Genomic DNA, 13,242 nt, shown 5'->3' on the forward strand with positions numbered 1-13,242 from the left:
GCAATTTAAGCAGAACAGTTTACGTTTCATTAATCACATGCTATAATTATATTTTTTTCAATTATTAGTTCTTAATACGTTTACTAATAGCACTGGATTTTGTATCTCCAAGGTCCTTTAGTTCAATCTTGCACTATATGCTTTACTGAAAAACAATTCGTGTACGGTAACTTCAAAATATATTAGTACTATATTGTAACAATTCCTAAGAGTATATACTTTAATAAAATAATTGAGTGACATAACAACAATGAAAGCATATTATTGCATTATTTTATATGTTTTTTGATCACTTTTTTAGATTCAATTTGAAGTCAAAATGACATTTTTGAAGTTGGAGGACTACGTCATATTTGTGTTATGCCTGATTTCATCACTTGGAATTGGCCTCTTCTATGCGATTCGTAACAGATCTAAACAGATCACTACTAAACGATTCATACTAGGAGATGGTAAAATGGCTATAATCCCGGTTGCCTTTTCTATGATGGTGACGTTTGAGTCTGGTATTATGATGTTGGGAATTCCGGCGGAAGTGTACATGTACGGTATGCAGTGGTACATGTCGTCAATAGCTGGTTTCGTATCCCATATGCTGTGTCTTCATATACTTATTCCTTCGCTAAAACAGTTGAATGTTACAAGTGTGAATCATGTAAGTATAGTTTCATAATGTGCATATTCATTCGTGTGATAAGATACTAAATAAACTAGCATGTTGTGGTAGCTCCTCGGATTGATTTATATATATTAATACATCTACATTTACAGTCATTGTATTTATGCTGCGGAAATACATCATGGTTATTAAGCACTTAATGAGGTATTCATAATGTGCAACATCTTTAAACTGAGTTATATAATTTATATATATAATTCATTGTGTTTATTTCGGGGAAGACTGTCAAAACAAAGTTACATTAAATGATATAATTCATTCAAAAGAACTAATTATCACAATCCACAGGAAACACTTTAAAAAACATATTGATTGTTTCTATTCAATCAAGTATATTCCATAACTCTCTCCACCTTGAGCCTTTCTCAGGGTGTAATGTGAATGCTTCAGACAATGTTGTTTGTTTCTGTTCCATAGAGCGTGGTGAAGCAGTGCGCATAATAATACTACTGGCAATGATTGAGAGACATGCGTTGGTCATATTTGACATTGATCATTATATTGATATACCTGTTGACATTTCAGTACTTGGAACTTCGATATAATTCCCATGGGATCCGATTGTTTTTAACATGTGTATCTATACTTTCGACGGTAAGAACTATATATTGTCCAGTGATTATACGTGTTTTCCGGTTAATAAAAAAATAAATAATTTACCTACCGTCACTCATGCCAGTTTATTGCTGTTTGTCCGGTCAAAAAATGACTATGTTGTAAATAATTTAGTCTCGTGAACATTAAACTGTTGTACACATGAATTATTATATCTAGTTTTGTATAAGTGCCAGATTTTAGTCATTTTTTTAAATATTGTATATTCTTGGAGATAATCCTTGTACTTTTAAACGTTTTGTTCTATTCAAAATATCGGAAATAGCGTTTCATCGAAAATGTGAAAGAAATGGAAAATGGACTTGATCATTCCCAGTACGTTAGAATTCACCTTTATGAGTTACTCATTTTGTCTGTTTATGACGACACATACAGGCTACAAATTAATTTAATTTTTCATAAGTAAGTCGCCAGGAATTATAGTGACACGTTAAGATATGATGACAACTAAGTTGGCTTTCGATAATTAAATCAATTTACCACGTCAACTGGTCGATGTTTCGAGAGAAATTTGGAACTTATCAATGTAAGTCCACTCACCATTGTAATTGTGCATTGATATATCAGTGGACTTAAATAATGCATCGACCTATCCTAATTTTAATCCCACTGACATGAAATAATAGAAAACAAATCAGTTATAAATCAAGATATATTTTTTTATGAGTCTACTTATCGAGCTAAATAATATGATTACCTCAAAAACATCAAAGGAGGTCTTCATTATCACGATTAATCAGTTTTATTATAATTACTTGCAATTGATCAAAAGACTTTTGAGGATTTTGACAATAAATAAGGCACTTTGACGATCAAATCTGCCACTAAAACTTAGAACATCGATAACTGTTTGTCCATCTTTAAAAACAGTTAATTGGAATATTTTACAAAAACAACTGACACCGAGGACCGGTTTTACATATATATTCTCAAAACTGTTATTTGTATTGACTTGGTTGCATGTTGATTGAACTAGCTGATATTCTATACTGACAGGTGAACTATCTCGGAACTGTTACATTTGTGCCGGCTGTTACGTTGGAAATGGGTAAGATTAAATTTAACTAATCAGTCAGTTGTGGGGTTAAATGTAAACCGAGTTGAACGTATTCTACCAAACAATTGCAAAAGAAAGGGTGTGATGAACAGGCTAGTTTGCCAGATAATTGTAAGATAAGGAACCACAGGCAATTAATCAGACTGGATATATTACTGTTTTTGAAAAATGTGTTAGGAACACTTTTCTACAAACCGTAACGGGAAACATTAACTTCAACCGGAACACACCTCAGTAAAAAGAGGACATCATTAATCTCAAAACAACAAACATTTAATGTCATGCTGTGCGGCTGTGCAATATTTAATAATGTATTTACCTTTACAAAGACACCACTATAAATTTCCACTAATGTTTAGGTATAGAAAGTAATGCTGTTGATTTGGCATGTTACCGATGACTTTCGTAAAAACGTTTCTCTCCAAATCGCCATAGTGTGCTGTAGCTGTGGTAGTTTTCTGGTTTCAACACCTTACTTTCATATTCATGTGAACATAATGTCGATACAAGTTCTGTAAGTAATGACGAGAATATGTTAAACCACTTGTTTTTCCTTACAGTGGCTGGAATTCCTGTTTGGATCTCCGTTACCACATTGATGGGCGTGGTTGTTGTTTATACGATAATTGTAAGTGATATATGGATTTGCAAATAAAAAAGGGTCGTCATATACTCTTTGTCATTGTCGGAAGAACTGGATAAGATACGTCATTGATTATACTAATTTAATGATAATGTTGGCAAAAACCTATAATATAATTTCCATTATAGGGTGGACTCACGGCAGTGATATGGACAGATGTTCTACAGGCCATACTCATGTTCGGTGGCATGATTGCTATAATATTTAAGGTAAGGATGGAGTAGTTAAAGAACATTTTGTTGTTAAGCATTATGTCCACTATAGATATGATTATTAAATAGTAATTGCCAGAACGTTAGATATGCTCTTATATCATTGTGATTCAATTTGGAAGGTGTGCGAGAGATAAATCTGAAGTAGCAGTCATACGTAAGAAACACTATTTTGTATTTTTAAAACTAGGGTACGATGGAAGCAGGTGGTTTAGCCAGCACATGGAACATTGTAAGGGAGAGTGGACGGTTAAACTTTCTGGAGTAGGTAACATAACGGTGTTATATAATATAACTGATGTGAACAATACTACATTCCGTCTGATTAGGCATCAGAGACATAAGCTTGATTCCATTTTGAATGCTCGTTGTTGAGCTTCACGAATGTTGAAAAGTCCTGATGAAAATATCTTCTCAATGCAAACCTTTGCATTCGTTCTCGTTCTGAAATGGGATAAACGGGATGTTTTTTTCACTGCTGCGTGCAAAACATTCTTTACTAAATTTTATAAAAATAGCACAGAGAAAAACATTGTTCATGTGAAATCCAATTAAACCAGCACCCATGATCCAAAGATATCTGAAATAATTCCCAAGTTCTTAAGGGGCCTTAGTGTCTTTCGCATTAAAGTAAATACTTATTAGACATTGTTCAACTACATGTTATCGGAAATGTTCACATTTACAACGTCCTGACTTAGGCAACTGTTTGTTATGCCTGGTGTGTGATTCAAAGTCAAATTAGGCAATCACAGTATTTATAAAATTAACGAGCATACATGTAGTAACGAATTTTTTTTGGTAAATAAAGATATTTGTGCTTCAGTTGCAATACGGGATAGGTGATAAAGTACAGAGCGACTATGGATTTATACATTTTTCGAAACGTTTGTTACAAGCTTAGGAATCTCTTTTATAATTGCAATAGCAGTTCGATGTGTTAGTTGATATCTAATGTGAAAACCATTAGTACCAGATATTCATCCGTTTTAATCAGTCGCTCGGGATTAAACCATTGAAACCGGACTTAACAAAGCACGTCGTTTCTGTTATTAAGCTTTAATCCCGATCCCACTTTACGTCTGTCGTTTTGGAGTCTATTCATTGGCGGTCTAATTTCTGGACCTAGGATGTCATTTAGCCAGTCAACGTATCAACGGATCAAGGCAACACCCTCCGTTGCAACAGCCAAAAAGTACGCCTTGGTGTTCACACGGTATATTTGTATATGCAAGTGCTTGCGTGTTAGCTTTCGCCAAAAAGATGCTTTATCGATTAAAAGTAACTTCGGTACAAGTTATATTATTGTCTTACAGAGATTCGAGTTTAATAGAGTAATTGACATTATATATATTGTTCTTGATTTGAAATATATTTGTAGCTACATTATCTTTAACATTTCGATATACTGTTATCATGTGGTGCGTAAAGCTGAAGTAACTAAATATGCAGTACAATCACAACAAATGCATTGTTTTGTTTTGAAATATTAACGTATAAAAATATGACTTCTTGTAGAATAATTAATTTCTTTGTAGAATGTTTTTTCTCTCGGGCCTGTTATTTCTATTCATCTCCACGTTGGCAGTTACGGAGGGAGCTGTCATGTTTGCTTATTTCCAAACAAAAGGTTGTGATCCACTAGAAGCTAAGCAACTCAGGAACCAAAACCAGGTGTAACATCTTCCACATTGGAGTGCAACAAATGTTTAGCCTTTAGTCGTCTGTTTGTCTTTATATTGTATCATATGCACTTGAGTGTAAACGCTTTGTAAAATTTGTTCTTGTTTTTTGACGTTGTGGTATATTTTTTCCTTGTTTGTTGATGTCGTGATATTTTTTTTCTTCGTTAGTTGCCGTCGTGATGTAACTTTCAACTTATTTGTTGACGTCGTGGTATATTTTTTATTTGTTTGTTGACGTCGCGGTATATTTTTATCCTTGTTCGTTGACGTTGTTGTATATGCTTTCGTTGTTTGTTGACGTCGTGGTATGTTTTTTGTTTGTTTGCTGACGCTGTGCTATATCACGTCCCTGTCTTATCACTGGATATATGAAGTATTTGTGAATTACTTTGAGACGATATACGAACTAGGTTGTTATAAAACGGTATATAATAACGATAATTATTATTATTAGTAGTATATGTTATTTCTCAAACTTTTGGTAAAATTTTTGTCCGAAAACTTAATGATGTTTTATTATATTTTATGATACGATACAAGAAGATAACATGAACATGAAAATATTTATAAAATCGGTATTATTTATAGAAATTAAAGGCTATAAACAAGCCGTTCATAACTGTTAATATATATACATAATTAAAAGAACAAGTTGTGTCCTATACAAATGTTATTTATGCCTCTGTAAAGAAGAATAAATCTCGTTTTTTTGAGCAGTTGATGGTGAAAATGGTCCATGACATATCAAAGAGAACACCCGGTCTCCCGGGTCTGTTTTTGGCTTCACTATTTAGTGCTTCACTGAGGTAATCGCAAAAGTTGTCAATAATGCATTTTTGCTGCTTAGTTCTCAGCGCGTCTATCACACATCAATATCATAAGACAATATACAGTTATGGGACCGCACAACGCACCAAAAATAGCGTGCACCCACCGTACATAAATCGTTCACACACCGTCCGCACATCGTCCACACATGGTGCGCACAACTGTGAAATTTAGCAATCGTTCGCCCCGTTGTGCGCTTCTCTCATTGGTATCATTTGTAGATTAAAATTACGGAATGACAAAAATACGGAAGACTTGATGCGATAATGTACACTGTGTACATGTCTGTAATTTCTCAACCCATTAATCAAGATTATTCAATTTCACAATGTGTGTAACACAGTATTACAGCGACCGTTAGGCTGTCAAGAATGGGTTTGGCTCCAAGGAAACAGAATAGGTAAATAACAATCTTATGAGTGTCCAGAGTTTTATCTGACCAGTGCCTGACACACAGAGCTGATATGCGATATCTTTTGACCGTAATGAATAGTATTTGTTATTTGCATTCGTTTGCTTATAGCTCCCCATACACCTGGATTTTCACTCCCCCGGCCTTACCCGAAGGGTTACTTAAGTGCCCCAGGCGGGGAGAAAACTACGTTCCAGGTACATGTACAAAGTGTTTATGTTTACCTGTTAACGGGATTGTGTTGATTAAGTTTGTTTAAAAACACAGAAAACCCAATTTCTAAATATAAGTAGGTATAGACAGAAATATTAGTTTATAGATGTTGCTAGAGTATAGAAACATAAGTAAACATCAAGTTTATATGTCTAAACATGAAACCGTATAAATTGTCAAGGCATTCCTCAATTTACACCAACCACGATTGTTATCGCACAACGTCCGTCCATCGTCCGCACAGATGTGTGCAAGAAATGATCGTCCAGCATTTTATCGTTCGCCCATCGTGCACACACCGTTCACACACCGTGGACACATCGTGCTTACATCGCACATCGTGTAACGTAGTGCGATCCCACAACTGTATAGAAAGCGCCTTCTTTGAATAAAATTGATGACATAGTATAAATGCGTGTTGTGCTATCTAACTGTTCTTTGTATACTAAGGACAATCACGTATGAAGTTAATAATTTATATTTTAGTCAATATCACATTGTTTTCATTAAGGGACGGACTTTGTTTTAATACATTAACTCTCATCTCTTGCAGTACCATGTCATCTCTATTGAGTAGTCTGTCTGCAGTGTTTTGGGAGGATATAGTTAAACCCCACACCAAACCGATGTCTGATAGAAAAGCGATACTTGTTACAAAGTGTTCAGGTGATCTACACTTCACTTCATATAACAATCTCTATTCATACCGTTTTAATAAATGCTTCAAAAATATCGAAATGTTACATTTAAAACATTTATGATTTTGCTATTTATTGTCTTAACATTGGCTCCATGAACAAAGCGAATGGTTATATATTAATGGTTCCAGTACCAGTGCCAAAAATGTAACTTTTTATTTAAAATAAATTATTTTTCCAGCATAATTGAAACTTTGATGGATCATATCTGAAGAGAACGGTGAAGATAAAACAAACAACATATAATTTACAACAGTACGTAGGAAGTTCAGAGTCGCTAGACTAGGGTTCGAACCCTTGACCTAAGACTCGTGGAATGTCACTCTAACCAACTGAGCTTAATCGACAAACTTTGTATCCTGGTTATTGTTAATACAGGGGAAAACACGGTGGAATAAGCAGGTGTTTTAAAAGCAGTTTTACATGGGTTCTTTAACGATAACCAGACTGTGTAAAAACCCTTTGTCATGCATGTCAGCCTATTGTATACCTGTTTATAAGCTAAAGGACCCCTTCCAAATTAGAAACCAGAATTCCATTGTAGTTTTCCACACATACTGTTACTTCTGTTGATTTGTTTTGTATGTATAGTTGGACTAGGTCGTCAAGGAATAACCGCCGATCACGCAGTTCAGAGCAGAATGTTTCATGAGGTCTAGCCCTCGAAATCTGGTCTTGTTCTGTCTTATTATTCTCAGAACAATCATGTCGATTAGTTAACTTCATTTGTTTTAATGTAGTATAAAGTTCAGTAATGCATAAGCGGCACGAGGATCCTAAACATATTTTGCCATTTTGTCACACTTTTGAATATATTACATTGTAACAACATTTTTGCAGTGTTACTTTTCGGAGGGATCGCTTTACTTGTTACTTTTGTCATATCTGGAATCGAGGGACCAATATCACGGGTATGTTACGCATATCCAGATCAGTCGAATTCAGAAATTGATACATTTTTCATTTTGTCGACTTTTGTCACATGAACATTTTGCATGTTCGCACGTTTTGCAGAATTGTACTTTTCTGAAATTAATCAACAAAATCTTTGTAAACCTACGTAAAACCTGTTAAGTGGTGCATGTTTAATTAATTTTACATTTTTAACGACAAAAGTAATAAATTCCTGACATCACACATATTTTTTTTTTGTTCTATGTTGTGTTGTAGATACTTGATATTACTGGAGCTTGTTTTGCTGGTGCTAAAGTAGGTGTGTATGTCCTTGGATGGTTTATACCGAGAGCCAATGCGTTGGTAAGTCGATTGGACGTTTGTATACTTAGAGTTAGTTCAGTTCATTGTAACGCGTCTGTTTGCTTTTATATGTATTTGATTGTGGTTCAATTAACTTTAACGTAAGATTTACAAAATTAAATTATTATTGATTCTGACTGTTGTAAAAGGCGATATTCATGTCAGCGTAGTATCAAAAGACGGTTACTTCCTATCTAATTTAGGTTAACAGATAGTTTTTTGCTTGCATTCAGTTTTAGATTTGTATATACACAATTACACTGAATTTATTTTGATTCCTGGTATTCATACATTGTTTATAACTTTTGACTTTTTGCATACACAGGGCGGATTCGTTGGTGGCTTGGTGTGTGTACTATTTGTAGGATGGATATCAGTAGGGAAGTTGATTTCATCAGGAGTGCGTGTAAATGCAAAATTAGAACCGGCATCAACGGAAAATTGTCCTCTGGTCAACATTTCTGGATTTACCAATGGAAATATTTACGAGCAAATGATGACAGAATTTATGTCAAATGATACTGATTCAATTGCGGGGGCGAAGCATATGACCGTCACTCAAGGACCGTAAGTGCTAGTTAAATCAAATTTTAATTGAAACAGTTTGAGGAAAACGGTCAATTATGTTTTTTAAATGTGAATACATGTTTCACTTATTCTCTATATTATTCCGTGTTTCCATTGCCTTTTTGTTGTAATAGTATAAAAGTACCAATCACTACATACCGTTAATATATTTCTGTTGAGTAGTTTTCTCCAAACTATTTTGCCTTCGCTATTTTAGTTTTGCATGTCAAGTAGCCTTCCATGTTTGTTATCTTTAGATACAACCAGTCTTCTGGACACTTTAGCTACAAGTGAGGGAATTTTATAAAAATAAAAAGTACTGTATATACATAATACCGGTTATAATGGTGGCAACAAGCATTAGCAGAATGATCACATGTCAAACGAATGTTTCGGTTTCATGTTTCATGTATATGGCGTCCCTCTTATATGCAAGACATTCATCATTTTGCCACTATTTAATTGTTTAGGACCGAGTGTGCGACATCATTATAATTATAATCATATTATCGGAAATTAATGGTGATGAACCATGTATGCTGATCGAAGACCGGAAGAAAAAAGGGATGAATAAATCCGGAGTAAACAGCTGATTACGAGATCGATAAATGCAAAATCAGCTAAGCCACATAGGTCTAAATAAGGATGAAAAGAATAGCAATATAATAATATATAGGTATATGAAAATACAGCAGAAATGCTAACGAGTACCTGTATATGAATGTTGTTAATACAGTAATCGGGGAGGGGGGGGGGAGAATTTAATAATAACATGTATCATTGTGAAAAAAGAGGAGACTAACAAAGCTGTATTGATAGTGAGTGCACGTTAATTGGAATATACATACTAGTCGGGTTTTAATGTTCAAGTTATCATTTGTATTTGTCCTTTATGCTGTCGGTTCGCTTCAGCGTCTATCCTGACACATGCTTACTTTTTCCGGCAGAAATGGACACATTTAAAGAATTATCACTCCAACCAAATGCTAATATATTTTCTAGATATAAATGTTATTTTTTTCCAGACAAGGCCTTGATGTACTGTACTCCCTGTCGTACAAATGGTTGCTTCCAATCGGCATCTGCTTAGTCGTCGGAGTTGGAGCTCTCGTCAGCCGTTTACAAGGTATTATTCTCAAAGAAATGTTATTCATTATTCAAATATTTTTGAGTTGAGCGATGTTATTTTTCTTCTAATTACATTTTATTTATTATCTGTTTGCTTCGTTAACAGCTCGGAAGCCTGTCGATCCATCGTTGATCGTACCGGTGTGTGATTATCTGTGTTGCTGTATTCCCGAAAGAATCCGAAAGAAGTTCCGGTGCGGAATAAAGTATCCGGGAAGAGATGAGGTACACATATGAATGAAGTTTGAGATACTTCAAATTTTGTTTTTTCCCACACTTCACTTAGGCATACCTGTATTTTCATAACGAAAAGGTCAACCGTTTTTTTTTTAAAGGAAAAACAGTCAACAAGTTTATATTCTGAAAATGTTACTTTCGTAATTTCTTCATGCAGAGTAACGTGAGAAGCGACATCCAGTACGCTCACTTACTGATTGCACGATGCATCCAGTTCACCATCAAACTATTTGCTTAACAAATAATCATTCGCTCCCGTATCAACAACATAGAGAAATATCAAACATTGAGTTTGACCTTTAGCACATGGCTTAAGCTAGGAAAACCTTTTTGCGCCGCTTTTCATTTCTAGGTCACACACGAGTATGACATTCAACATGTCAGTTTTTAAAGTCATCAGTGTTAAAGTAAATCAGACCGATGGTATATACGACGTCCTCTTTTCCCTCATCTATTTACTTCAAACATTATTTCATATTTCTCTGGGCATTAATTATTTCGTAGATTTGCAAAAAACACCAAATGTTGAAATATATACATTGGTCAATTTAAATACAAAGATATTCATCGTTTCTTGATGAATGACCGTTACATTTCGGTTACAGGGAGAAAATGGTGTGTCTTTTGAGATTGTGTTTGTGTGTTCATAGCACGAGTGTATGTTTTCCATGTAAAAGATTTGTTGTGAAATGATCAAAAGTGTGATTTGTGGTATTACACAAATATAAACTTCAAATTCAATAAAATGCCTTGTAATTCCTTGTTGAAAATGTAATAAATGGTATTGTTTAAGCATCCGTTAAAAGTCGCGAAGTTGACGTAACATTTGATGACACTCGTCAAAATTATAAATTGGGAAATATTAGAACTGATTAATGTATGTGTTAGATAAAGGTAGTGAAACATCTGCACTTTCAATTGTTTTCATTAAAAGTTTTCTTTTTAAAATCTCTCACACGAAGAACTTTTGACTGTCTTGTTTCTTTTCTTTTCTAAGGTAACAGCCCAGAATGAGGAAACTGCAGTACAACTAATTGAAATGGAACCAATAACAGACGATATTTCTGTCAGGAAATGAATACAGCATCCTATAACAATATTACATGTGTCATACGGGTTGGATTTGACCAAATCCTTTTGCGTCATAATGATATTTTTGACTCTGGGCGGTCACAATGGATAACGTACTAGGTTTTTTTCCGAGACGACCAGCCTGTGATTTCTCTATTTCGCGACCACTTAGCTTTATCAAAGAACTCCGGTTTATTCTTTCAACTTCATGCTACCGTTTGGAACAACGGTGATTTATTTGATTTTAATCCATTTGTTTCTTACTGGCTGCTCAATTGTTAACTGATAAAAAAAAAAAATTAATAAAACATACTTTCCTATCAATACTCACTTTGTCAATAACAGTTAAAATGTCGAGCGAATATTACTGCAGAATGGCAAAATGGAAGCGACAGTGCATAGCATTTATTTTTGAAGGCATAGGAGTAATCATCTGGCATTTTAACATCATCGATTTCTGATAATTGTTATGTTGTATATGTCTCAAATCACAAAAAAAATCAAATGACAGTTTATATCATCTCCAATCCGTTCGAAAGTTCCTTTCGGAGTATTGTCATCGAAAGTCAAGGACAAGAATTTGAGTGATAGTTTTTGTCCTTTTTGACAGCTGCTACAATTTCTATTCATTTCAATCTTTAGTGAAAGAGTTTGTTGTAATGTTTTGCTACTCTCAAAAGGTTAATAATCCATTCAAAAACAGTAACAAAGATCATAATGATATTATCCGAAACTTAATATGCTGGATATTTTAAAAATTGTTGCTTATAAGCATGTTTCATCATCTTTTTGTTATAATAATTACATATTTAAATATATCATATTTGAAAAAGTATTCAATGGATTATTGTTCTTAATCTAATTGGTCAGATGAAATTTTTTAAAGAAAACTTCATTAAGGTATAATATGACATGATCTGTAACATAATCATGCGAGCGAGTACACATTGAATTAATAATGCATTGGTTTTATCCTCTCGGGATTTTTTAGATTATGCACAAGAGTTGCCCAAACTGTTCAAAAGATGCATAAGTTTATATTTTGAAGAACTCTATGACAAAGTGATATCAATGAAACAACACACAATCAACAGTGCTAAAACATTGATCCGTATTAGGCACAAAGAAGGATGATTATAATAAGTTAAAAACAACTATTCGTTAATATTTACACAAATCACGAGTTTGATTAAATATTTAAGATTATCAGCTGATGTTTACTCAAGAGAGTGTCTATGTCATTCCAGAACAAACTGGTTTTCCATTTTTTTCTATACGCTTATATGATTGGAGTATAAGTTTTAGATGATATGCCGACAAAATTACAAAAGTGGTTCTTATTTGCAATGTTGTAACGATTCAAACAAGTTAACCAAATCAATGATGTAATTTACATGTACAATATATCATTTAACAGGTTAATATCCGTAGTCCAGATATTAAAAAACATGCACCGAAAACCTCACTGTTATACAACCTTTTATTTATATAACTACTGGTTTTATTGATATACCAAATTGCAACGTCTGCCTAGATACACCACAAGAAACATGGTTCAACTAACTTGTTATTGTCCTGACTACAATAAAGTACGTAATGCACGGTTCAAGAAAGACAATCAAACTTATTGTTTCTTCAACATTAACGTTTTTTGGTCTAGTTGCTCCTGAATATTTTTGGGCACGGATACTAATCCAACCATTGTGTCTGCTTCATCTTCGGCAAATTTCTGTAATTAAGAATGCCGACTAATTAGAATTTCAAAACGATATGTAAATAAGCAAGTTCGGACGGAATCAATCCATATAAGTATTATACACAAACAGAGGTGGTTTCCATTTCAGAATGTTCACTTTATTCACCTAATATAAGAATGGGTTCTGTCTCCAGGCTGGAACATACAAAAAGTCCTTACAAATCGTAGTTGCTATTCCATGATT

The 13,242-nt window shown here is 34.0% G+C and overlaps 1 protein-coding gene across 1 annotated transcript; it reads left to right on the forward strand.

Moving 5' to 3' along the window:
- Positions 1 to 319: 319 nt before the first annotated feature.
- On the forward strand, positions 320 to 11,634 carry LOC110451325 (sodium-dependent multivitamin transporter-like). Its single transcript, XM_021499257.1, has 11 exons — positions 320 to 655; positions 2,291 to 2,342; positions 2,912 to 2,979; positions 3,123 to 3,203; positions 5,609 to 5,660; positions 7,883 to 7,953; positions 8,213 to 8,299; positions 8,625 to 8,866; positions 9,892 to 9,992; positions 10,101 to 10,219; positions 11,229 to 11,634. Exons 1-11 carry the CDS (start codon positions 320 to 322, stop codon positions 11,307 to 11,309), a joined length of 1,290 nt encoding a protein of 429 aa, XP_021354932.1. The 3' UTR covers positions 11,310 to 11,634.
- Positions 11,635 to 13,242: the final 1,608 nt, after the last annotated feature.

Source organism: Mizuhopecten yessoensis, unplaced genomic scaffold, assembly GCF_002113885.1.
Source record: "Mizuhopecten yessoensis strain PY_sf001 unplaced genomic scaffold, ASM211388v2 scaffold5945, whole genome shotgun sequence".
Classification (NCBI taxonomy): domain Eukaryota; kingdom Metazoa; phylum Mollusca; class Bivalvia; order Pectinida; family Pectinidae; genus Mizuhopecten; species Mizuhopecten yessoensis.